This window comes from Lactuca sativa, chromosome 2, assembly GCF_002870075.4.
Source record: "Lactuca sativa cultivar Salinas chromosome 2, Lsat_Salinas_v11, whole genome shotgun sequence".
In the NCBI taxonomy this organism is placed as follows: Eukaryota; Viridiplantae; Streptophyta; class Magnoliopsida; order Asterales; family Asteraceae; genus Lactuca; species Lactuca sativa.
The window spans coordinates 120,651,486-120,677,181 of record NC_056624.2 but is presented as its reverse complement, the minus strand read 5'-3'; the positions used below and the strand labels follow the sequence as shown (position 1 = coordinate 120,677,181).

At 34.9% G+C, this 25,696-nt stretch overlaps 2 protein-coding genes across 2 annotated transcripts; one reads left to right on the top strand and one right to left on the bottom strand.

Annotated features, from left to right (window-relative positions):
• The first annotated feature begins 6,956 nt into the window (after positions 1–6,956).
• LOC111887665 (uncharacterized) lies at positions 6,957–9,354 on the top strand. The gene is made up of 5 exons (XM_023883842.3): positions 6,957–7,115; positions 7,231–7,407; positions 7,747–7,875; positions 7,969–8,535; positions 8,627–9,354. Exons 1-5 carry the CDS (start codon positions 7,076–7,078, stop codon positions 9,184–9,186), a joined length of 1,473 nt encoding a protein of 490 aa, XP_023739610.1. The 5' UTR covers positions 6,957–7,075; the 3' UTR covers positions 9,187–9,354.
• Positions 9,355–17,473: 8,119 nt separating this feature from the next.
• On the bottom strand, positions 17,474–17,863 carry LOC111888245 (uncharacterized). The gene has a single exon (XM_023884378.1). It carries the CDS (start codon positions 17,861–17,863, stop codon positions 17,474–17,476), a length of 390 nt encoding a protein of 129 aa, XP_023740146.1.
• Positions 17,864–25,696: the final 7,833 nt, after the last annotated feature.

The following is a 25,696-nucleotide window of genomic DNA, read 5'->3' as shown; positions in this document are numbered from 1 at the left end:
TCATAAAAGCAAAAAATAAATTGTAATTTCAATTTAACTAAAACATTTCTTAAATATATTTTTATAATTGTTAAAAATTTCCAAATACGCAGCTTAAAATAACTTACAATAACAATAGTTAAAAACAACTCTATATAAATGATTATATTGTTAGCTTTAAAATAAAAAAACAATGTTTGATGTTTTAAATAATTATAATGATAGAAATTAAAACATTAAGCAAATAATTTTTAAAAAATTAATTAGCAATAAAAACAACTATAAATAACATCAAATCATATATTATATTTAATTTTATTCATGTATAACTCGTGGGTAGAAGCCATTCAAACAATTGAAATTATGAAGTTATAATAAATGTATATATTATCATATGATTCAAAATAATCAATATATTATATCACTTTAGTATATAGAAATTATTATATCAAATTTAACAACAACATTATTGTTATATTAAAAAAATAATATATTTGTAAAGACTTTAACTATATAGGTGTTTCTGCGTAACGCGCGGGCATTCGCCTAGTATATATATATTATGGATAATATATTGTCTCATGTTTGCTATAATATCCATTGTCATGTCTACGGTCACCTCCACTCCTACTCCATCGTCTATCTCTATAACTACAATTTTTCATTATCGCCGTCCACCATACCTCATCGCCCCTCTATATTTTTCTCTTACCACCATTCATTTATGTTCATAAACCCTCCCTCTCTCTCTCTCTCTCATCATAACAAAGGGGATGGGGATTTCATAGTCGACCATTGATCTTATCAGCTTTGTTTGCATCCACCTCCACCTCTACCTAGTGAATATGAGCCCAACTTCTAACTAAGACATACATTTGTGTCTTTCTCATAAGAATTCGTGAACCATATGTAACAACACTAGCCTAGATTAGAGTAGTATGATCAATGAATTTAACTTGCAACGAGTTTTAGTTTCCAAACAAAGGAACTCAAACCTGATTTTTGCCTATGACTTCTTCAATTCCATAGGTTAATTTTGAAATCTCTTGTGGTAGCTTGATTCGTTTCATTGATACACACATAAGAAAGATAAACAAATCTATGGTTTTATTAGACTGTTGGGTATGAACAACGCTCACCGGGGTATTTTGGACGTTATAACACAAAAACACCGCCCCCTTCACCGTTATTGGGCGTTATACGCCTGCGTGTTGTTTCCCATTACCACCACTATCTTCCTTTAATGTCACACCTACCAGCCTTATAAAATTCGTGTATGGTTTCTTCTCTGATTCCTATGGATTTTGGTGGGTCCTTTTTAATTTTCTATTATTCAAAGTTATAAATGAATAAAAGATAAAAAAAATGGAGTATTACAAAGATAAAACATTCACTTTATATGGAAGTAAATATTCTTGCAATAAAAATAAAATTTGTTTTCGTCAAGACCGTTGACCGGAGAAATGATGACCATGGATGCGGAAGGCTTGAAACTATGTATAGCGTGAAGGCCAAGATCCAAGACAAACAAGAGATGTCCAATTGATAGAATTTTGAAAGTACGTTCCATAAAGTTTGAAAGTACGTTCAATAATGGCGACTTTTAAAATTTTAATTTTTTTTGAAAGTACGTTGATTGTGGATATATTATTGTTGTAAATCATTTCTGGCGGATTATTTATACGTTCCTTCTAAATCGTTTTTAAGTATATAAAAGGGAGTCTGAATTTTATAAAATAAATGATCACACCTAAAACCACTACATTATTTAAAGATTGTTTTGTGATTTCACGTTGAAAATGAATAATAGCTACATGAATCTTGATAAAATAAATAATTAATAATTTCCAACCTTCTAGAACAAGTTGAATTTCGTCTGGAAAAGTATAATATATGATTTAAGATACATTTTAAAGAAAATTAAAACTAATGATCAATATTAAAATATTGACATTTTTTTAATATGTACTATGAATGTTAACATATAAAAAGTTAAGAGGTGATCGTTTAAAAAAAGTTAGATTTTCTGAAAACAAATTGAAAGAAATTACATTACTTTTTTTAATTCTCGTATCAAGGAAAACAACCAAAAAAATTTCATCTCCCTTTTATCAATTGCACAATGAAGCTTAAACCTATTAAATTGCAATAATGTCCCTAAACTTTTAAGTAATGGAGCTTAAACCTATTAAATTGCAATAATGTCCCTAAACTTTTAAGTATATGAAAGAGTTCTCATATGAGTATAAATAACACTGTTAATATCTTATTTTTGTAAGCATGTTAGAAAGTTATTGTTAGAAAATTTTTATTATTTTGTTTTAATTTATTGAAAAGTTTTATTTTTTAAATAGTAAACGTCCATATTATATAATATTTTGCCCAAATTAACTGAAAAACCCTATATTTTTTTAATAAAAAAATCATAAATTATCGTATAAAATTACGTTCAAAAATAAAAGTTTGAACTGTTTTCCTATAATAAGACAAAATAATATAATTTTTTTTAACTTTGAAACGACATTTCAAGCTTATTTATTTCTAAATAATTGTGTTTAGCTGAAGTTGAACAACTTCGGCCAATAGTCAACTCAAATTCATTCTTTAGTGTTGTAGATTCGTGGAACAGTGACGGAGCTTGAACATTCGAGTTGGGGGGGAGGGGGGGGGGGGGGGGGTGAAAGTAAAATATGTAGAAAAAGTGGAGAATAGGGGGGGGGGGGGGGGCACAGTCAATTTTTTTAGTTTAATGTCTAATATGTAAAATTTTTAAAAGTAAAGGGACTAGTTCTGAAGAAAAAAAACATGGGCCATAGCCCCCCCCCCCCCCCCCCCCCCCCCCCTCTGTCCTAATGAAGATCCGTCCCTGTCGTGGAAGTTCTTCTTATCTCAAGATGATGTTTTTAGAGTTGACATCTCACGGGAGCATGTTAACTGTGTATTGATAGCTTCCTCCCCAAAGAATATGGAATGGATGAATTCGGTCCCAATAAAAGTGTTGATATTTATTTTGAAGGCATGGTTGGATAGAATCCTAACTACAACAACTTTGATTCAAAGGGGCATTAACATTAACTCAACAATCTGTCCAATGTGCTTATACAAGGTGGAAACAACGGATCATTTATTAACTGAATGTTCATTTCCCCATGATACATTCACAAGGATATTTGATTGGTGTGACATTGATACTCAATTCTCCCCCAAATTGGAGTAAGAAAAAAGAAGATCATTTTAAGCATTGTTCATGATGTTCTATGGTGTATTTGGTTGGCAAGGAACAAAATGACTTTTAGCAATACTCCTTCAAAACCTTCCACAAGGATAGACCAAACAATTACTTTGATTTAGGGATGGATTAAACATATGTGTAAATTGGGGAATTGCAATTGGGTGAAGTGGTATAATCCATTTAGTATTCTTTAACTTATCCTCCTCCCCATAGTTTGGTGTATTTTTTAAATTGTACTCTCAGTTTGGCTTTTAATAAATTTTCGTGGGTTCAAAAAATAGAAAAGAAATAAAAAACAGTTTTATTGTTTTAGAAGATAAGGGTAGAGAAAGATGTTAAAGCATGGAACTAGTTTGCAAAATGATAAAGATCCGATGATTTTAGTTGATACTTGATAGATGTAAATAGCACTGGTAATCACAAAAACTAAAAATAAAAATAAAACGTAAATATGTTTTTAACTTGTACCATAAAATAATAATTTTTTTATAAAATATTTGTTCACGAATTTTTTAAACCAGTAACCCTACAAAAAATCTATAGAAATTATGAATATTTTATACCTATTTTGCGTAAAATGGCGTTATTTAAAAAAATGCATTATTATTTTCTATATAACCGTTTCACAAAAACATACTGTACTTTACAAATTAAATGATTAATTTAATGATATTATTTTTTATATTTTTTTTTATTATCATTAATAAATACCGTCCTAATCATGTTAGATCATCTCCATCCCACTTCCATTTTCCTTCCAAAATGAAGTAAAAAATTAGGTAAATAGTGTTTCATCTCCAATCCTATTCCATTTTTTAACCCATTTTTATCCCCAAAAAATATATTTCATTCTTTTAACTTATATAAATTATCAAATACAGCCCTTCTATTAATTTGGTTTTAACAAATATATAGTCTATATTTTTTTCATGACAATAATATTAAATAAATTATATTATATTTATAATACGTGATTATAAGCTTTTGTAAAATACATAATTGTGTTTTAAATTTTTCAATAAGTATTTAAATTTTAATATGAATTTGATAAACAAAAAGAAAATTTATATTTATAATTAATTAATATAATTTAATATATAACACAATATTATAAATATTAAATATTACATTTAAATAATAATTAGTAGGTAAAAAAACCAAAAATGTATAAATATATAAAACGAGAGATTAAAACCGACAACTCAAAGTTCATCCCCATTTTGGGATAAATGAATAATATAACACCATATTTGGTGTTATACTATTCATTTCCCCAAAAACGAAGGAAGAAATGGGATAGGGTTGGAGAGTAATGAGAGAAGAAATGGAGGAAATTATGGAGAATGAGAGTGGGTTGGAGATGCTCTTAGTATTGTAAAAAAAGAATAGCTTAATTGCGAAATATTTGTAAAAGAAAATTTTTTTTATGGGTCTATTCGGATATGATTTTTTTATGAGTATTTAAGAGATTTATTTTTAATTCTAATCTTTTTAAGAAACTCGAATTAAAAAATCAGTTTTATTTGATAGTCCTAAACTAAAACTTTTATTTTAAACATAAAAGTAATGAAAAAGCATTTAAGTAGTTTTGAGAACTTTTAATTATATACAAATAATGAAATAAGACTTATTAAGGTAATTAACTTTTTGGTATGTTTACATCTGAGTAGCTATCTTTTTTTTTGTACATATATAGGTAACAAACTTGTTGGAAGTGTTCACATATGACCATTATGACCCGCTATAGCAGGTTAAATCCTCTATGTGAACGCTTTCAACAAGTTCGTTACCTAAATGTGTACAAAAAAATAGTTACCCAAATATGAACAAAACAAAAAGTAAAATTTAAATTACACGAATGGTCCCTGTGGTTTGGGAAAATTTGTGTTTTTGGTCCATAACTTTTTTTTTTTTAACTTAGATGGTCCCTACTGTTTATTTTTGTTGAGCGCTTGGTCCCCGTCTTACCTAAAAAGACTATTGTGCCCTTATTAATTTATTTTTTAATTAATTTTCTTATTTATGTATTTATTTTTTACATATTTAAAAAATTAATAGACTACACATATTTGTATCTCCTTGGATGATCCCTACTGTTTATTTGTAATTTATTTATTTATTTTTAACTCGAATGATCCCTACTGTTTATTTTTGTTACGCGTTTGGTCTCTGTCTTACCTAAAAATACTATTTTTCCCTTATTACATTTTTTAATTAATTTTCTTATTTATGTATTTATTTTTTATAAAAAAGTTAATATACCCCACATATATGTATGTCCTCACTGTAAACCTGAAACCATATTTGAGAAATTTAATTTGGGTCTTACCGGTCACCATCTCATCTCTCATCCTCCTCATCTTCTATTTCTTTTCCATCTTTAGTAACATCGACATCTTCACCATCCATCTTTTTTTGGTACTTTAACTCTGGCGAACCAACACCATAACCTACTGTCTCTTCATCTTTAGTAGGTTGTGGTGTTGATTCGACGGAGTTGAAAGGACCGAAAAAAAAGTGATGATGAAGACGTCGATACCACTAAAAATGGAAAATAAATAGAAGTTGAGAATGATGAAAGATGGGATCGTGAGGAGATACATATATGTGGGGTCTACTAATTTTTCTTAAATATATAAAGCATAAGTACATAAACAAGAAAATTAATTAAAAAAAAATAATAAGAGTACAATAGTCTTTTTAGATAAGACAAAGACCAAGTTCGTAACAAAATTAAACAGTAGGGACCATCCGAGTTAAAAAAAATAAATTAATTAAAAAATAAACAGTAGGGATCATCCGAGGAGATACATATATGTGTGGTCTATTGATTTTTTTTAAATATGTAAAAAATAAATACATAAATAAGAAAATTAATTAAAAAATAAATTAATAAGGGCACAATAGTCTTTCTATGTAAGACAGGGACCAAACGTGCCACAAAAATAAACAGTAGGGACCATCCAAGTTAAAAAAATAAGTTTGGGACCAAAACCACAAATTCCCTCAAACCACATGGACCATTCGTGTAATTTAATTTTTACTTTTCGTTTTGTTCATATTTGGGTAATTATTTTTTTTGTACACATCTAGGTAACGAACTTGTTGAAAGCGTTCACATCTAGGATTTAACCTGCTATAGCAGGTCATAATAGTCATATGTGAACACTTCCAACAAATTTGTTATCTACATATATACAAAAAAAAGATAGTTACCCAAATGTGTACATACCGAAAAATTAATTACCTTAACAAGTCATATTCCCAAATAAAAACCGTAAATTTCGATTTCCGACTTTCAACTTCAATCTGCCACCTATCAATTAATTAAGCAAACATACCCACAATATAAATAATTTATCTGTTAATTTATTTCAACTTTTAATCAATCGTAACCTTTCGTTTCTTCTGATTTTTTTTATTGTTCACTTAATTGTATATTTGATGTTTAAACTAATTATCATTATTGTTAATGAACACAAGAACTAGTTGTTAGACAATTTTTAAAAATATTTCTTAACATAATTCCCTAAAATAACTATAAATACATGATCATGATTTCATTGATTTGTTCCACAATATATAAATACGTATCTTTACTATAAACGTAAATTACTATTTGAGGACATTCTCAAAGAATAATTGGGTAGAAAAAAAAAGTGTATGAATCGAGTCTCACGTGTCTCTCTCTGGTATGTCTCTTTCCATATACTCACCAATCACCATCACTCCTTACAAAGACTTTCTTAAAAATCGTTTTTTCCTCACTTTTCTTCTTACATTCTTCAGTCTTCTTCTATTAAGTCTCCCCTCATTTCCTCATCTTCTACAAAACCCTTTTTGTGTTTTCATCTTTATACAAACATGGATACCCAAGATCAGAGCAAAACCACCACCTCTTCAGGTCTTCTCTTCGTTAATTTATGAAATAGTTATTATATTTCTTATTTCGAATTGAATTACCGTTATGAATACGACATATTTTAATGGCGGATTTTGATTTTACTTCGATTTTGCAGGGCATATTTGCCATAGATGTGGGTGGCCGTTTCCGAAGTCACACCCCAGTTCTAAACATAGGCGAGCACATAAGAGAATCTGTGGAACCATTGAAGGGTATCCTAAGCTTATTGATTCAGAAGCTGTTTCAGACGATGAACACTATTCTGATGAAGAAGATATTGAAATAACCCCAAGTGAGTTTTATGATTTGAGTGTTCTTGAATCTTCTTTCGGGTTTTTTATTCATCTATTGAAGATTCTAATCGAAGCTATGGTTATATCTTATGATATAAATGTTATTCGACGAACACCATTCGTATTTGGGCTTTTTATTCGAGACGCTAAAAGAACTTATAGTTGATATGTATATCGATTAATCGTATCTTATTCGAGCTTTACTGATCTATAAAATAATCTCTTGCATCTCATTTGGGGAAGAAACTAAATAACCTTAAGTTCAGTTTCTAGTTGTTATCTTCAAGATTTCTCGCATTCCATTTGCTTTTTTGTATAACTTTCTTTACCCTTTTTAGGTCCCAAGATTGAGAAGAAGATCATTGACGAAAGATCCTCTAAATCCGAAGACGATTTGTTTTCAGATGCAGTAACAGAGTTTTCCGATGGTGGATTCAGTACCCCAGGTGCAGAAGAGCGATTCTTCGGTAATACGAATTAAGACACGATTTTTCTTCATTAGGGTTCTTGTTTCATCAATTTATCCTTACTTAATTTAGATCCCATTTTCCTAATTGTAGATACTACCAAGCTGTTATTCAGTCCTGTAGAGCTTATAAAAGGTGATGACAATCTCGAGGTTTTTCAAACCCCAGATACCGAAGATAAAAACGGGCCCCACTCCCACAAAGATAAAATCAAATTGGTTGATGACGTGGCACCTTCTAAATCTGACGTGGCACCTTCTAAATCTGACAAGGATCAAGAGAAAAAAGAAAAAGAAGAAGAAGAAGAAGCTGAATATATACTCTCTGTTCCTAGTGATATACCTATAGTAGATCAAGCTGAGACTTTGTTACAAGATTTCAAAAACCATGATAAAACTATACATTCTAATGTGGAAGACAAGATTGAAGAAAGTCAAACCTATAAAAATGGTGAGTCAACCATGGAGTCTGAAAAAGTTGATGATGGTGTATCGGTTTTGAATGAAGAATCGAATCATGAAATTGTGAAAGAATCTGAAAGTGAAAGTGTTATTGAATGTGAGGAAAAGATAGTGGAAAGTGTAATCGAAGGTGTTGATTCAAAAGATAGTGGCTCAAGTAGCCGAAATAGTTTGGAAGCAAATTGGGGTTCAGTTTCAGGTATTTTTTATTTTTTATTTCTTTATAACACAATATTGTGTTTTGAAAAATCTACATTTAATCATTTAACGTTTTTTTAATTGTTTTTTAGTGCTCTCAACGGCTTCATATGATGTGGAATCTAAAGATAAAAGTCAATTGGATAAACAAGATGCTTTTGAGGGACCTTTGATGGAAGTAGAACCGAATGAAGAAAATGTTGACCAGAATCAGGTCAAAGTCAAAGTCAAAGTGGAAGAAGATTCTCAACCATTAAAATCTGAAGGTGTTTTGGTGGGTAATAATGAAAGTGAAGGAAGAAAGAGAAATGAAGAGGCAATAGCAAAAGTTACAAATTGGAGTACAAGTGAACAAGCTAGTGGTGCTTTAAAGAATCTTGTAAGTGTAAGTGAGGCGAAATCATTGAGTCCTAAAGAATTGAAGATCCAAAAAGATGATGATGAGGTTGAGGTTGTTGAGAAAATTAGTGAAGTTGGAAAGTCAAACTTGGTCAACAATGAGAAAATTAGTGAAGTTGGAAAGTCAAACTTGGTCAACAAGGAAACGTCTCCACCTAAATACATTGGTGAGGGAAAGAAAGTTAGGAAGAAAGCTAAGGGAAAAGTGTCATGGGTGCCTTTTGCATGTTGTTCTTCTATAAATGTTAGTTAAAGGATCTTGATGATGATGATGATATGAACCCTTTGTAAAGAGTTGCTTTTTGGTATACATATGCTATTTCATCACACCTATTTTGTTAATTTGGAATCTCTATGTGGTTTAATTTTTGTATTTGTATATTTGAAGGTTAAATTCAAGATGGAGGAAAATACTTTGATTTGTTTGTGTATTATAACATCATACTTTTTTCTTTATTTAGGTATTGTATCTTGAAATATCGATTTGTTGACATACAATATTGAAATAGGAAGAAATGAAAGTAGGATATTATAAACCAAATTAAATAATTAAGGAGAAGAAAAATACCAATTAGGGTTTTTTATGTGCAAGAATTAATTAAAAGGAGGTCGACTAATGAGACTTTTTATAACTAATAGAGTGCTAATTCTAGAATAAGAAAGACTAAATATTTTGTTATAAAGTTCCGGCTTCTTAAAATTGGGAGGTGATATTTACACATGTATCCACTTAAAAACAATGTGTTGTGATAAGAGAGAATCTTGATGAAAATATACAAGACAAAACACCTTTATTTTAAGTGGATTGATCAAAAATACAAGTTGAGATATCACGTCTTAAGTTAGTCATTTTTACCCAAACAAACAATTTGACTTTTTGTAAACTAACAAAAACATGTTCTTTAACAAAGTCTAATAAATAGTTATGTTCAACCGGATATTTTTATAAAACATAAGTTAACGGTTGGTTTGAGTAACCAATTTTTTTTTATGAATTATAAGTTTCTTTAGTTTTTTTAAATCCTCACACTTTATGGAAGTTCATGTCATGTATTATTTCTTTAGCCCACATCATTCAAAATATAGACATATACATAGAAGTTGAACATTTGTAATCTCTTATTACCGGTCTAACATGTTATCATAAGGTGATATTTTTCTTTTTCTTAGTAAACCATCCAACTTTAGGGAGTATTTTTGATTTGAATGCAATAAAACTTTTTTGTATTACTCTTGTTAAATATTGTATTTTCTTGTCACAAAAAAACTGAAATCTGAATTAACCTCCCATTTCTTATTTCGGAGTCAATATCCCCTTTGTTACTTTTAAGTATATTTAGGATTCTCTATCTCTTTTTCTCTTACTCCACCATCGCCAAACCATATTAACATTATAAATATATTTTCTCCGTTTGATATTATATATGTTATACCGCAAACCACCCCATCAAAATTAAATTTGCAGGTTTCCTGGGAGAAGAGAGTGTGAACAACTATGAAAATGCCACAAGTAGAAGGATGTCTCATATTGGATGGGCCTGATTTTTTATATTTTACAATTATAAATAAGAAAAATAAAAAATAAAAAGATAAAAATAGTATAGTCATTTCATTTATGAAAAACATAACAAAACTAAACATAGAGACGATCCAAGTAAAAAACATAGAGACATAACACATAGATCATCATAATCCACATCCACATGTAATTTACTCTTATTGTATTCATCACATTCTTGTTACAATAAAAATTTCTAGCACACAAATTCCTATAAGATGTGCAAGACATAATTGTTTGTCATAAATGGAGGTATTCTAATTTTTAAGCAACTAACCTATATTTTCTTTTGGTTTAATATAAAATATAAACACAATAAGTACTAGTAGTATTAACAATAAGTTTAAACAAAACTACAAAAATGGTCACCGTGGTTTAAAAAATGTCACAAATTCAATCATTGCTAATTTTTTTTTGACGAACATTGTGTTTGTGGTTTCCAAAACTTACGTGAATAACCTTTTTTGCTGATGCCGTTACTGTTCATCCGTTAGTATGAGATTATTTTGGTATTTTCAAGTTGTAAGGACTGAGTTTGTGACAAAGGATAAACCATAGGGACAATTTATGTAATTTTTCTATATTTTATGTTTTTGAGTTTGCTGCTTTTCCACCCCTTTATTTTTTTTAAATATCACTTTGAACCCTTCACTTTAAACTTTGAAAAAAATTACTTTTACCTCTCTATTTTCTAAATTTTCGTTTTTAACCCCGTATTATATAATTTGATTTTTATTAATAACTTATGTTCGTTAACCTAAAGAAATATATTTTTACGTGTTTATTTTCATATATTTTTCGGTATAATTGAAGGTGGTTGTTTGGGGTGTCAGACCCAACAAATAATAGGGGTACGGTATACTCCTAAGTAACACTACTCTATTGCACTAAAAAGTAGTACAAGACAAGTAGGGTCGATCCATAGAGACACGGGACAATCAGTATATACCCTTTTTGCGTAAGATACTTGTTCACAAAAGATGAAAGAAAAAGGGGGGTTTAATTGCAATGATTAGACAAATAAAGTAAAATCACAAGTAATTGGCTGAATGAGTAAATTAAATTCAGATATTATAAAGACTCCAATTTCATGTATGACAGTTCAACAATGTGAATCCAAGATGACAAGACTTTTGTTTCATTCTATCTAAATTGGTACTTGAAAGTGTTAACAAGCTCTAACACTTTCCATTCACCACAATAATTAACCAAAACAAGCTCTTTGATTAATCCTAACCTTACTAACCTAATCTAAACAAACTCTTAGAATTAGATTGAAAGATTGCATGAAGCTTTATGTGAATGTGATGGGTTTTAGCCATAAGAACTTTCCTATGTGCGCATGCAAAACCCTAATGCTTGGATCTAGGCTTTCTAATCAAACATGCTTTGAATCCAAGACTTCTAATGACTATTTAGATGTAAGAATAATGTTAAAACAGATCTAGAATCATACCTTTGAATTCCTTGTTGATCTTGTTGTCTTGGAGCTTCTAGAGTCAAAATTGTCACTCCTCTAATGGCTTACAAACACCAAATAGCAAGGAGGATGATTTGGGAGAGAGGAGAGGGGAGGAAATCGGCCAGGCTTTTCTTACTTTAGATCAAGTACTGATTTCCTTATGCCATAGGGTCTATTTATACTTGTAGACTCCTTAAGGGTTACAACTTAAACCCTAATTGGATAATCTTCTCTTAAAGCTATCCAAATCCATTCCTTAGATAACCCCTTGGACGATTTGAACTATCCTTTAGCTTCTAGAATCCATCCAATGCATATCTATATGGATTTACAATCTAAAGTTTAACTATCAAACAATTGACACTTTATACCCTCTTATTTAATTAATCTCTTTAAGGCACCAAATTAATTCCAATTAATTCTATGACTTATATTAATCAAATAACAATATATTATTCTCTATATTATTCTCATAATATACTAATAATATTTACTCTCTCTTAATAAATCATCCTATCAAGTTGCTATGGTGAAGGCAACCCAAAAGGACCATGCACAACCGGGTCAAATACTTGCCTAATATAGTTGCAGCCTTAGACACTATTCCAACAGAATGTTCCCAACAACACCCAATACTCCTCATAAGCTCGGGAGTGTAAAAGTGTATGAATAAGATTTACACTAAATTCATTCAATAGAGATCAATTTAATGCTTGTTACTTGTTCAATTTCACAAAACAATTACGGATTTTGTAAAAGAGATAACTGGAATGACCTAACCCTAATTCAAATGGCAAATAAGAATCACAATTAGAATCAAACATTCGATTGAAGTAAAATCAAATTCATTAGATAGAAATTAAGAACAAACATCAAGTCATATGATTAGATTCACAACTAGAAAGTCAAAACATGAGTTGGAGAAATTAGGGTTCTAGCCACACATGACTAGAACAAAACTAGAAATCTAGAAGATGAAATCAAGAACTAAAGTGCTTACAAATATGAAATCAAAATGTTTCCAAATGTTTAACGGACAATCCTTGCTAAAACCTTCAATTCCTTCTCTCCAAAAATGCTTTTTTTTTCTGCTTTGCTTCCCCCCAAAATGGCCTAATTCCTGTCATAAGAAAAGAGGAAAAACTGCCAAAAAGACAGTTTTTTAAGTTGAACACGCCCCGTGTCGAAATAGAGCAAATCAACACGGGTCGTGTTGAGTGTAAACCAACCCTTCAATTCTCGATTCCAAATCTGAAGTACGATGCTCAAAAATGCCCAGCTAGCCCAACACGCCCAGTGTCCATATAGGCTGAATGAACACAGGTCGTGTTCAGTGAATTCAAAGTTGCTTGAGATCATCAAACACGCCCCGTGTTGGATTCTAGGCCAAACCCAACACGCCCCGTGTTGCCCTCTGGATGCTCATCCAAACTTGATTTTTCTAATTCTGCCGATTCTTGCCCAATCGTCCCGCAATCTTCACTAACGCTCCCTAGCACCTCCAAAAGCGTGCTCCAACCTCCGGTTCAACTGAAAAGGACATGAAGGAGTGCAAATAAGGTTGTTCAATAAATTAACCTAAATATGCTAAAATGCAATAAAAACAAAAAAATTATGCTAAGGACATACATAAAAAAGGGCTAAAAGCTGTGCAAAAAGGTGCACAAAATGCACTTAACAGATCTCCCCAAGCTTAGACCTTTCTTGTCCTCAAGAAAGAACAAGAAACAGACAAAACATGACGATTTCTAGATGACAAAAAGAAACTTAGAACGAAAAGGGGATGAAGGATCCTAAAGGTTAAGAATGAATGCATGCAATGTAATGCCATGAAAATTTAAGATATGTACAAAATGCACTTGAGAAACAAAATGAAGCAAAAGAAAAGAAAATTAAGAACAAACACAAAATATGTACTTTTGTAATTAAATAAAGGTACGATAAGAATTTACATCAATAGGGCTCCGATCATTGATACCTTGGCAACCATCCTGTTTCCTTCCACATATCACAAACTCTCAATGTGAGGAAGACCCGAAACGGTGTAACCCAATAATCCAACCAAAGTTTTATTTAATCTTTATACCTTACTAAGCTTTATGGGCGAAAATAACATAGTCCGGATCTCATGTCCTTAAGACTAGATGGCCAAGAATTAGAATCGACGCATCCTTAAGAACTCGTCACGGCGAATCAGCTTTCGCTGAAACAGTGAGCCCACCCGAAGGGGCCCAGCTCCTATGCTTTCACTTTTTCGAGAGCCACAAGTATCATATCACACAGTTCTTCATTCGCCAGATTTGACTTGAATTGGCTATTGATTTGATTGAACTTTGATTGTACTTCGTTTTGAATTTGGATTCTTCAATCTTCATTTTTGGAATTTCTTTAGATTTATTCGTTTTCGCATTTGAAATTCTGATTTGGGTACTAGATATGACAGTTGTACCCTTCCTTCTTTCTTGACTGTGTGGATCTGATACTTAAGCTCTCTGTTACCGCGGGGGTAACGCGTGTCAACAAATAGGTCCCTGTTCTGTGGGTTCAGAGTTGCCGATAAAGATTCTTTTTAAACATTCAAAAGCAAATCATCCTAAAGCTGTTATTACTGCCCAAAAAAATGTTTCAATATAAATTATTTTTATTATCTAAGGCTAGGGTCTCGAATTACGGTGTTTGGGTCCCCTAGTTATGACAGCTGATTCTACGCTTCCGGTAACTATCCGGTCGCCTCAGAATTCTTTCATTTGATTTCTTGATTTCCCACTTCATGGAGCAATTGTATGTAAAGAGTGTCATCATCTCGTACATTTTTTTGAAGTACAAATGTACAATGGAAGGAAAATGAAAATAAGAAAATAAAATAGAAAAGAGAAAATAAGAGAAAATAAAATAAAAATTTTGAAAATAAGAAAATGCATGCCTGAGTATGAATGAACCTAATATACAACAGATCTCCCCAAGCTTAAAGATAAGCATCGTCTCCGATGCTTGAAGAGGGTGGAACAACCTAAAACAGAGGTGGAGGAGGAGGATAGTAGCTAGGGTTTCGGGTCCAAGCCCAGAAGTCTTCCTCATGTTTGCGTTGACGCTCTTGATCCCGAGCAAATTGAGTGGTGAAGGTGGAAAAATTCTGGGTCAGGCTTGCAATATTTTGCTGGTAGGTGTCGAGGCGTGTATGGATTGACTGGAATTCATCCATATACTGCTGATGATAAGACGGGGGTGCAACATAATGGGACGAGCTGGCACCACCGATGGGAGAAGCATGGTGGGGCTCCTCCTCCTCTTCATCATCATCATCATCACCATCTTCCCCGTTTTCTTCACTTTGCTCATCTACCTCGGTGGAGTATAAGTGGGGGAAGATGTATGGAATGATTTGCCAATCGGTCATGTGAATGGGGTTTCAGAAATCAAGAATGTCTTTATTTTCTGGTGTGATGAGGAGCTTTGGATCATGATTTTGACCCACGGTCCAGTGGTGTGTGCCATCGTCTGCCGAACGGAAGAGTCGCATGAACTCAAGGACAATAGTGTTGAGATAAGGCTCACCCGGCAGTGGCTGATGGGGACCGGGGTATGGGGCTCGGATTTGGGCGCTATTGGCAAGCATGCTGACAATACCCCCGCAAACAATCTTTCACGATCGGTATGTGCTCAGGCGGATGAGCTTGTGGCACAGAAACCGACCATAATGAGGAATGAGGTTATTCTCAGGATGGGTCATTGCATAGAGGATTTTGAGTTCTAGCGCGCTGATGGTGCTTCGCTCCTCTCTAGGGGCGACGAGCGAAGCAATGATTCTATGGGCTACCTTCATCACGGGATGGATAAGTGATGAGGATTTAGCAGCGTTAGAGACATATGGGTGTAATTGGGTGAGTTGGGTCCACCATGTCAAGTCAAAGTATCCTTGAATTGGGTCAGTGGGGCCAAATGTGTTTTCCGTTGGGGCCCCCACAATGGCATTGATTTGATCTAAAGAGATCTCATAGTCTTGATTCATTAGAAGGAAGGAGAGGATCCCATGGTCCAAATAAACTGAGGATAGAAACTCAACTGTTGGGACTTTATAGCTCAATTCATGGACCCTCAACAAGTCGTGCCACCCTATGTTGCGAAATAGGGTTTTGACTTGATTGTAAACATGCAACTCTTTTAGGGATGGAACATGCGCGAATTTTTGGATGGCATGAACCCGTTTAAGGAATGACTCAAGTTTGCCCTGTTGAATTTGTCCAAGACATACGACACCACAATGAGACGGGTCGGCTGGAGGTGTTGGGGACCTAGGTGGAGGTGATGGGGACCTAGATGGAGGTGATGGGGTCCTAGGCTTCCGACGGCGGGCGGATGATTTGGTGTGTCTTGGTCTTTTGGAAGATGCAACTTCCATAGTCAAGTTTTAGATCAAATTAAAAATCAATAGGTCAATATGTCAAAAAGTCAACTGTTGACGGGTCCAGTCAACTTCGAATTTGGCCACCAAAATTTCGCAGGAAATTTGGTTTTCAAAGATTTCCTACTAAGAATCAAGTCCAAATAGACCACAATTTCAAGTAATTTGACTCAAGTACACAAAATCCAAAAGTTAAGAGTTGGGAGGAATTTACCGAATCGTGTGTGGGATTGTGTTGTTCTTGATGGAAAAGATCTTCCTTAACCTCCCCAAGCTTGCCCTTTTTAATATTAAGACACTAAAACACCAAGATTATGTGAGATTTTTGGATCTAGGGTTTGTCAAAACCCCCAAATCCACCATTAAAATGCAAGAAAATGGTGTTTAAGATGGAGAAGATGAAGTGTAGATGATGAAAATCAAACCTTTTTGTAGATGGAAACCAAAATCTTGAAGAAATTGAAAGGTTTTGATGAAAATCAGACCTAAGGTTTTTGTTGGGAGAGAGAGGCTGTTAGGAAGTGAAAGTGGGGATAAATGAGGTCAAGTCCCGATTTTTTTCTTTAAAAAGCACCGAAACTGCTGCGCGGACACGACCCGTGTCACCGCAGGCTTAATCAACACGCCCCGTGTTGGGGGGTTTTATGATGAGTTAAGGACGAACACGACCCGTGTTGAGTTTAAGCTAAAACTAAACACGACCCGTGTTATGATCTGGAGGAGTTGGGGGTACTTTTTGCATGGACACGACCCGTGTTCATTATAGGCCAAAACCAACACGAACCGTGTTAGTCTCTGGAAGAATTTGGGTCCTGTTTTTCATGGACACATCCCGTGTTCCATTAAGGCTAAGCGGGACACGACCCGTGTTGGTCTCTGGATGCTAATCCCCACTTTTTGAACTTGAAAATTTTTCTCTCTTTGAAATGAAATACTTTTGCATCCCCAGGTTTGTTTTTTTTTGGAAACAATGAGAAAAAACATTTGGAACATAAAAACCATAAAAATTCAAAGAACGAAATGTTTTTAAAGAAAAATGACGAAAATACCCCCGGGTTGCCTCCCGGTTAGCTGCCCTTGTTTTAGGTCGTTGGATTGACTTTTCCCCCAAGTGTGCTTCAGTCTTGGTATGTGGGGTTCTCCAACTCGTCAACCTCTTCATTCTTCACCTCAAATCCTTCAGAAAACGGCTTCAGCCTGTGACCATTGACTTTGAATGTTTTACCCGTTTGCTTGCTCGTGATTTCCACCGCACCATGGTCAAACACCCTTGTGACCACGAAAGGACCAACCCATCTCGATCTCAACTTTCCTGAAATTAGCTTGCATCTTGAGTGGTAAAGCAACACCTTTTGTCCTTGTATAAAAGTCTTTCGGGATATCTCCTTGTCATGGTATGCTTTTGTTTTCTCCTTGTAGATCATGTTGCTTTCGTATGCATCATTCCGAATCTCCTCTAGCTCTTGGATATCAAGCTTCCTTTTATTTCCCACCTTATCTTCACTCATGTTGAATTTCTTTACCGCCTAAAAAGCTTTATGCTCAAGCTCAACTAGAAGATGGCATGCTTTTCCAAACACAAGCCTATATGGGGACATACCAATAGGAGTTTTAAAGGCGGTACGATATGCCCATAAGGCATCATCTAGCCTTAAGCTCCAATCTTTGTGGTTTTGTTTGACCGTTTTCTCCAAGATGCTTTTGATTTGCTTGTTTGAGACTTCTGCTTGTCCATTGGTTTGGGGATGATAAGCTGTTGAGACTTTGTGTGTCACTCCATATTTCTTCAAAACAGCTTCTAGCATCTGATTGCAGAAATGGGTCCCACGGTCACTTATGAGCGCCTTTGGTGTGCCAAACCGTGAGAAAATTTGTACCTTAAGGAAATCGACCACAACTTTGGAATCATTAGTACGGGTGGCCTTAGCCTCCACCCATTTGGACACATAGTCCGCCGCTAACAAAATATAAGAACAACCAAAAGAGGGCAGAAATGGTCCCATAAAGTCAATACCCCATACATCAAAAATCTCACATACTATAATAGGGGTAAGGGGCATTTGATTCCTAGAGCTTAAAGATCCAGATTTTTGGCACTTTTCACAATATGCACAAAGCACATAGGAATCATGGAAAATAGAAGGCCAAAAGAATCCACTATCTAAAACTTTCCTAGCTGTCGTTTGGGGTCCAAAGTGACCACCACAAGCATAAGAATGGCAAAAATTAAGGATAGATTGTAACTCTCTTTGCTCAACACACTTGCGAATTACTTGGTCTGCACAGTACTTCCAAAGGTAGGGCTCATCCCATATGTATCGTTTGGCTTCCTTCTTGAGTTTGTCTCTTTGCCAACGGGATGAATCTGGGGGAAATTGACTTGTGACCAAGTAATTGATGATATCTGCATACCATGGTGCTTCTTTGGCTGCAAATAGATGCTCATCTGGAAATGTGTCACAGATTGGTATACCATCTTCGGGCGATACAATGCGCCTTAGATTATCCGTAACCAGATTTTCCTTTCCACTCTTGTCTTTGATCTCAATATCAAACTCTTAAAAAAGCAGCATCCACCGTATTAACCTTGGCTTCGAATCTTTCTTTGTAAGTAAGTGCTTTATGGCTGCATGGTCCGAATATATGATCACTATAGTTCCAAGGAGGTACTGTAGGAACTTCTCTAGAGCAAAGACAATAGCAAGCAACTCTTTCTTCGTTGTGGTGTAGTTGCCTTGTGCACTATCAAGGGTCTTTGATGCATAGTAGATGACATGATGTGCTCAGTCAACCTTTTGTCCCAAAACCGCCCCAACCGCGGTATTGCTAGCATCGCACATGATCTTGAATGGGAGATCCCAATTTGGCGGTTGAATAATGGGGGCGGATGTCAACAAGTCTTTCAAAAGATCAAATGCCTTCTTACATTCATCACCAAACTCAAAATCAGCCTCCTTTTGTAGAAGTTGACACATCGACACCGTGATCTTGGAAAAATCCTTTATAAACCGCCGATAAAAACCTGCATGGCCAAGAAAAGAACGTACTTCCCGAACATTCGTTGGGTATGGTAAGTTCTTAATAACATCTATTTTGGCCTTGTCAACTTCTAAACCATTTTGGGACACCACATGTCCAAGTATCAAGCCCTTGTGAACCATAAAATGACATTTTTCATAATTTAGGAATAAGTTCGTGTCAATGCACCTTTGTAAGATTTTGGTGAGATTTTGCAAACATTCATTAAAAGAATTTCCATAAATAGTAAAATCGTCCATGAAAACCTCTATGATATTTTCGACATATTCTGAAAATATGCTCACCATACATCGTTGGAAGGTTGCCGGTGCATTGCACAAGCCGAAGGGCATGCGTCTATACGCAAAGGTGCCGAAGGGACATGTGAATGTGGTTTTCTCTTGATCTTTCGGGGCAACCAAAATTTGATGAAAACCAGAAAAACCATCAAGGCAGCAATAATGGGATTTCCCGGCCAATCGTTCTAACAGCTGATCAATGAATGGAAAAGGGAAGTGGTCTTTACGTGTAGAAGCATTCAACTTCCTATAATTGATACAAACTCTCCACCCGTTTTGCACATGGGTGGGTACCAATTCTCCCTCGGAGTTTTTGACAACGGTGACTCCGGATTTTTTCGGGACAACTTGTATGGGACTTACTCACTTACCCACTTACTATCAGAAATGGGGTAGATTACACCTGCATCCAAGAGCTTCATGATCTCTTTTTTAACCACCTCCATCATAGGTGGATTCAACCTCCTTTGGGCTTCACGGGTTGGCTTGAAGTCCTCTTCCATCAGTATTTTGTGCATGCATAATGATGGGCTCAACCCTTTTATATCCGCAATGGTCCAACCAATAGCCTCCTTGTATTTCTTCAAAATTCCAACCAACTCTTTTTCTTCTTCTCGTGCCAACTTGGTCGAAATTATCACCGGTAATGTGTCTTCCTCTCCAAGATAGGCATACTTGAGATGGTCGGGAAGAGCCTTCAACTCAAGAGTCGGTGGTTGTACTATGGATGGGAGAAGTTTCAAATTGGAACTTTTTAGCTTCATGCGGGGTGGTTCAACTCTCATGGGTTGTGCTTTCTCCAAGGAATCGATTACTTCAATCAATTCATCCTCCAATGTGTACTTGTCAGCCAAATCATTAATCCCTGTCTCATCAAAGTGTTTGCTCAAGATGGTGGTTAGCACATCTTGGCTTGACATCTCAAAGCAATCATTAGTACATGAATCAATAACATCTATGAAGTTTAAAGAATGAATATCGCTAGGATAACGCATGGCTTCAAAGATATTAAAGTTAATCACCTCACCATCGAACTCCATTGACAAAGTACCATTGGCTACATCTATTTTTGTTTTTGCGGTACTCATAAAAGGTCTCCCCAAAAGGATGGAGCTCGATTGTGGGGTGTTTTCATCACCCATGTATAAAACATAAAAGTCAGCGAGAAAAACAAGCTCATTAACTTGCACTAACACGTCCTCCAATACACCTTTCGGGTGTACCAAAGACCGGTCAACAAGTTGAATGATAACTCTGGTTTTTGATAAAGGTCCAATTCCCATTGTCTTATAACTTGAATAGGGTAAGACATTAATTGATGCTCCAAGATCAAGCATGGCACGTGGTACAAAAATGTTACTCATTTTGCAAGGAACCGTGAAAACACCCGGGTCCTTGCATTTTTTTGGTAGCCGCTTTTGTAACACGGCTGAGACATTTTCACCAACCTTCACAGTTTGATTTCCTTTAAGCTTTTTCTTAGATGTGCAAAGTTCCTTAAGGAACTTAGCATATCTAGGGATCTGTGTAATGGCATCTAAAAGAGGGATATTGATTTCAACCTTTCAAAACATGGCCATGATTTCATCATCTTCCTTTTCTCCTTTGGTGCTTGCCAGCCTTGAAGGAAATGGAGCTGGTGTGACTTTCACTTCGGATTCTATTAGCTTCCTGGACTTTGGAGTACTCTTCCTTTCCTCTTCTTTGACAGCTTCTTCCACCTCAATCTGTCACACCCCAAAACCAAGAACGGCGGAAACGTTCTGGGGCGGAGGACGTCATGTACAGTATCACAACAATGTAAAGTAGTAAACAAGCAACAACATCATCCATTGCATTAATAATATAATTATTATACAAGTGTGTTCTGTCAAATTTTGATAAACACTAAAGCATAAATCAAAATGAGAGATGAGTCTTGAACGAGCTCCATCTTCTCTAAACCTTGCATCGGTACCTGTCTATAGATGACCTGAGGATACAAGTAATTTTGAAAGCGAGTATCAGCTTTGAAGCTGGTGAGATCATAAGTAATTTAGTGTCTTATTTTGTATGTAAGAAATTGTTGGTAAATGAACTGTAAGTATGGAAAATGTATATGAATTGTAAGTATTGAAAATGTATATGAACTGTAAATGTAAAAATGTTTGTAAAACAACTGTAAACGTTTGAAAAACCCTAGAAATCCCTATGATTCCTACTATTATATAAAGTGTGTCTTCTACCAAGACCTAACTGTTCTCAATCTAGTCTTCTACCAAGACTTAACTGTTCTAAATGTTCGTTTCTTGTAAAAGTGTGTAATTTTCCCAAGTGTAACTATCATTTATAAAATATAGTTTTTACATTTAATGTTTAAGTGAAATGATCACTAAAATATGAAAAGGGGAAATTAATGTAGTACTGTAGTGTTGTATTATAGGAACTACCGCTGTACCAACTACCTTAAACCAGATTTATATTAAGGTATTATGTGATTAATTGCACCGTACTATTGACTGGTAACAACGACATACGAATGGTCGTAAAACGGAATGACGTTTGGCACCCGCAGACCTGCAGGTCTGGCTGTAGTTTGCAGCAAGGTGTAGGATAGTCAATCCAGTATAGATCTATACGCAAAATCACGCTCTCCCTCCAATAGAATTCTGGCTACAACTCGGGCCATTACATTTAAGGCATGCTCCGATACAGTGGATCACAATTGTTAACGTATTCATGTATATGTAATGTAATGTTACTTGTTCTAGTATCGTTGTATATGTTCTCTTCTTAGTATAGTTGTATATGTTCTTCTCTAGTATAGTTGTATATGTTCTTCTCTAGTATAGTTGTATATGTTCTCATAGTAGTAAGTATTGACTCATGAATGAACTGACTCATAGTATGATATTGTGTTCTAGTAATAGTTCTAGTATCTTCCTAAACCACCCCTAAGGTAGTTTACTAGTAATCTAACTGGTAAGTATGAACATGGATGTATACCCTTGCTACCCAAGGGCATTGGATGAATTGGAAGGACCTTTATGACTATATATGTACATATGTTATATAACTAATATTTAAACGACCTTCGGACGAGTACCCGATATCCCACCAGACCACATCTCAAGCGCGAAAAGGAAATAGGGTGGATAGCCTTCCTAAGTCTTTTAAACATTTCTTATATAACTATACATATAGAGGCATGCAATTTATAATATAAAAGCATAAAATAAGTTTTGTAAAACCTTTGAACATAATCATTATCTAAGAAAAGATCGACTTGATGTCGATTTATAAAATGGTTTGAAGGAATGGGTTTGATAAAACAGTTTAAGTTTAAGGAAACATTTGTTTGAAACACAATTGTAAATAAGTTTGAAATAAAACATACAGAGTAAAATGTATAGGGTAATAAGGAGTTTTAAACATATAAAATCTTTATGAACATCATTTGAAGGAAACTGTTTGGTAAAACGGCTAATGAGTAGCCAATCATTTGAATGCTGTTTATTAATCACAAATGATTGATATAATAACTAGCATGTTTCTACTTGTATCCCCCCATAAAACATTTAAAAATAGTTAAAACATTGATTAAGGGGTATGAACTCACCTGTTGTGGGTGATACGGATGAACTGAAGAGGTAGGACTGCTAGGTGTCAAGTGAAGACTTTAGACACACACAATGATCCTAATTTCATATGAAGACATATGTATATAAATAATTAGTGATTATAACACTAATTAAACATGTATAAATATCCTAATACGAGGAAAACACTTTTGGTCAAGTGCTAGGAGGCTAATAGGTTGCGACAAAGGAGTGCAAGGCCTCGTATGGGAGTTTATGGTCAAAAGGCCATATGTTTTGGAGTTTACGGCCCAGGGGAGTAAACTCCTAGCCGTAAAATATCTTTAGGGTCACTAAATGAAGTCTAACTTTAATACAACTTAAGTCGTGAAAAGCTTCTAGTCTTAAACAAATGTCTGGGCTTCCTTTTAACTTCTTTGAGGAGTTCACGGCCCTGGGACCACTCCCCCATGAGTTTACGACCGTAAAATCATGGTAAGGAGTACCATTTGATGTTTTGAGGTTCCTAACATGTCAAGGATATGATCTATGTTGGGTTCTAGGCATAAGGAAGGAATGTAGGTGTTATTTGCCCCCCTTATAGGGGTTTACGGCCCAAGAACTTGTCTTGGCCGTAAACTCCTCAATACTTGTGATTCCTTATGTTTTCTAGGCTATTAACACTTTAGGGTACATGTCTAAATTCAAGCCTAAGCCTTAGGAAGCGCTTGTGGCATCAAAACACCCCTAACTAGAGTTTTCGGCCCATGAACCATTTGGCCATGTGTTTGCGGCCGTGAACACTCATAGGTGTTGGTATTTTGATTGTTTTGGGTCCTAGATACATCAAGGTAATGTGCTATGCTAGTCTCTTGGCTTAATGAAGGCATTTAGGGCATTTTGGCAACCTAAAATGGAGTTCATGGCCCAAGAACCTCCTTGGCCGTGAACTCACTTTCACCCTTGATTCTTAATTGTTTTGTGGACTAAACATTGTAATAAAGGCTTCTAGTTTGAGCTCTATGGTTTTGGGGGGCATTGGGACACTTTTGGCCCTTAAAATGGAGTTTACTCCCCAAGTGTTCTTGGGCGGTAAACTCCCAAATCTTGGGGTTTTGGCATGATTTTGATGTTTCTAAACACAATCTAAGCTATATAATATAACTAGATCGAAGTACTCACAATTTGGGATAAAAACCCGAAGATCCGTGAGAGAATTTGACTTTTCTCTAATTGGAAATGTAACTAATGAATTATTTGGTTTAGATTTCTATATATAGTCCTGGGATTTTTGGCAGAAAATATTTTTATTCCCGGAATGAACTCTAATATCCTAGAGTATTAGAATAACAGTGTTGCACAAAACCCTAGTGCATCCACTCTCCTGATATCTCCTTAAGTGTAAATCCTAAAAAACTGCCAAACTTATACCTGAAGTCTGGAATTTCACTATAACTGTTCTACTTCTATTGGCTTCAAATGGTTTGTTCAGAATGGAAATTTCGAGTTGTCACATCATCCCCCTGTTGAAGGGAATTTCGTCTCGAAATTAGAATTTAGGCAAGGAAGTGGGTACGAATGATCGAGTCGTGAGGAGGAAACTTCCTAATCGATTGGTTCTAGCGCACCTAAGTGAAATCAGGTTCTCGGTTGACATTCCAACGAACCTTCACTAACTGGCGACGACGTTGCTTCGTCCGCTTGACCTCTCGGTCGAGGGTCACGACGGTTCTAATATGAAGGCGAGGATCTCGACGAGTGGACTTACAAGAGTCCTAAAGGAAATGTATGGTTTCACGATCGACATGCGAAGAGTAGAATGTACGTTACTGAGTTCGCAGAGTAGGTCTAGTTTGCGAGATACTGGTAAGAATCTCGGAGGTCCTGTGTATCTTGGATTTAGCTTTCCACGCTTTACGAAGAGTATTAAGCCGTTCCCGGAGTGAGACTTCCTAAAGAACTTGGTCTCTCACTTGGAATTCCAAAGGTTCTTTTTCTTGCTTAACTTCCCAGTCAAAGGCCACCCCTTGCTGGGTCATAGTCGTACGGGTTTTTATAATTTGTGAGGGGTTCTGAATGAACTATGACAGTAGGTCTGTAAGACCTAGAATTTGGCGAATTTCTGTCGGCGTCTTCGGTTTTGACAATTTCTCAACGGTTTTGACAAATTGTAAGAGTACTAAAAATTTCCCACATCACTACAGTGTGTCATAGAAATTTGACTCTTCAATTTCAAAACTCGTGCCTAGGGAACTTCGCGAAAAGTTCCTCTAAAGGAAATGTCTCCATAGGTTTCTTTTTACTACGAGGGTAGAAAAGTAAGTCATTACATGGAGAAATGACAAACCGATACAAGTAAGAAAGACGTACCCTACTAATTTAGCTCATGAAAACTATGGGCGTATTGGTCCTATTCGAAGGGTATCACTACGGACTCGAAGTGTCCGCATCGAGTTTGGAATATAGT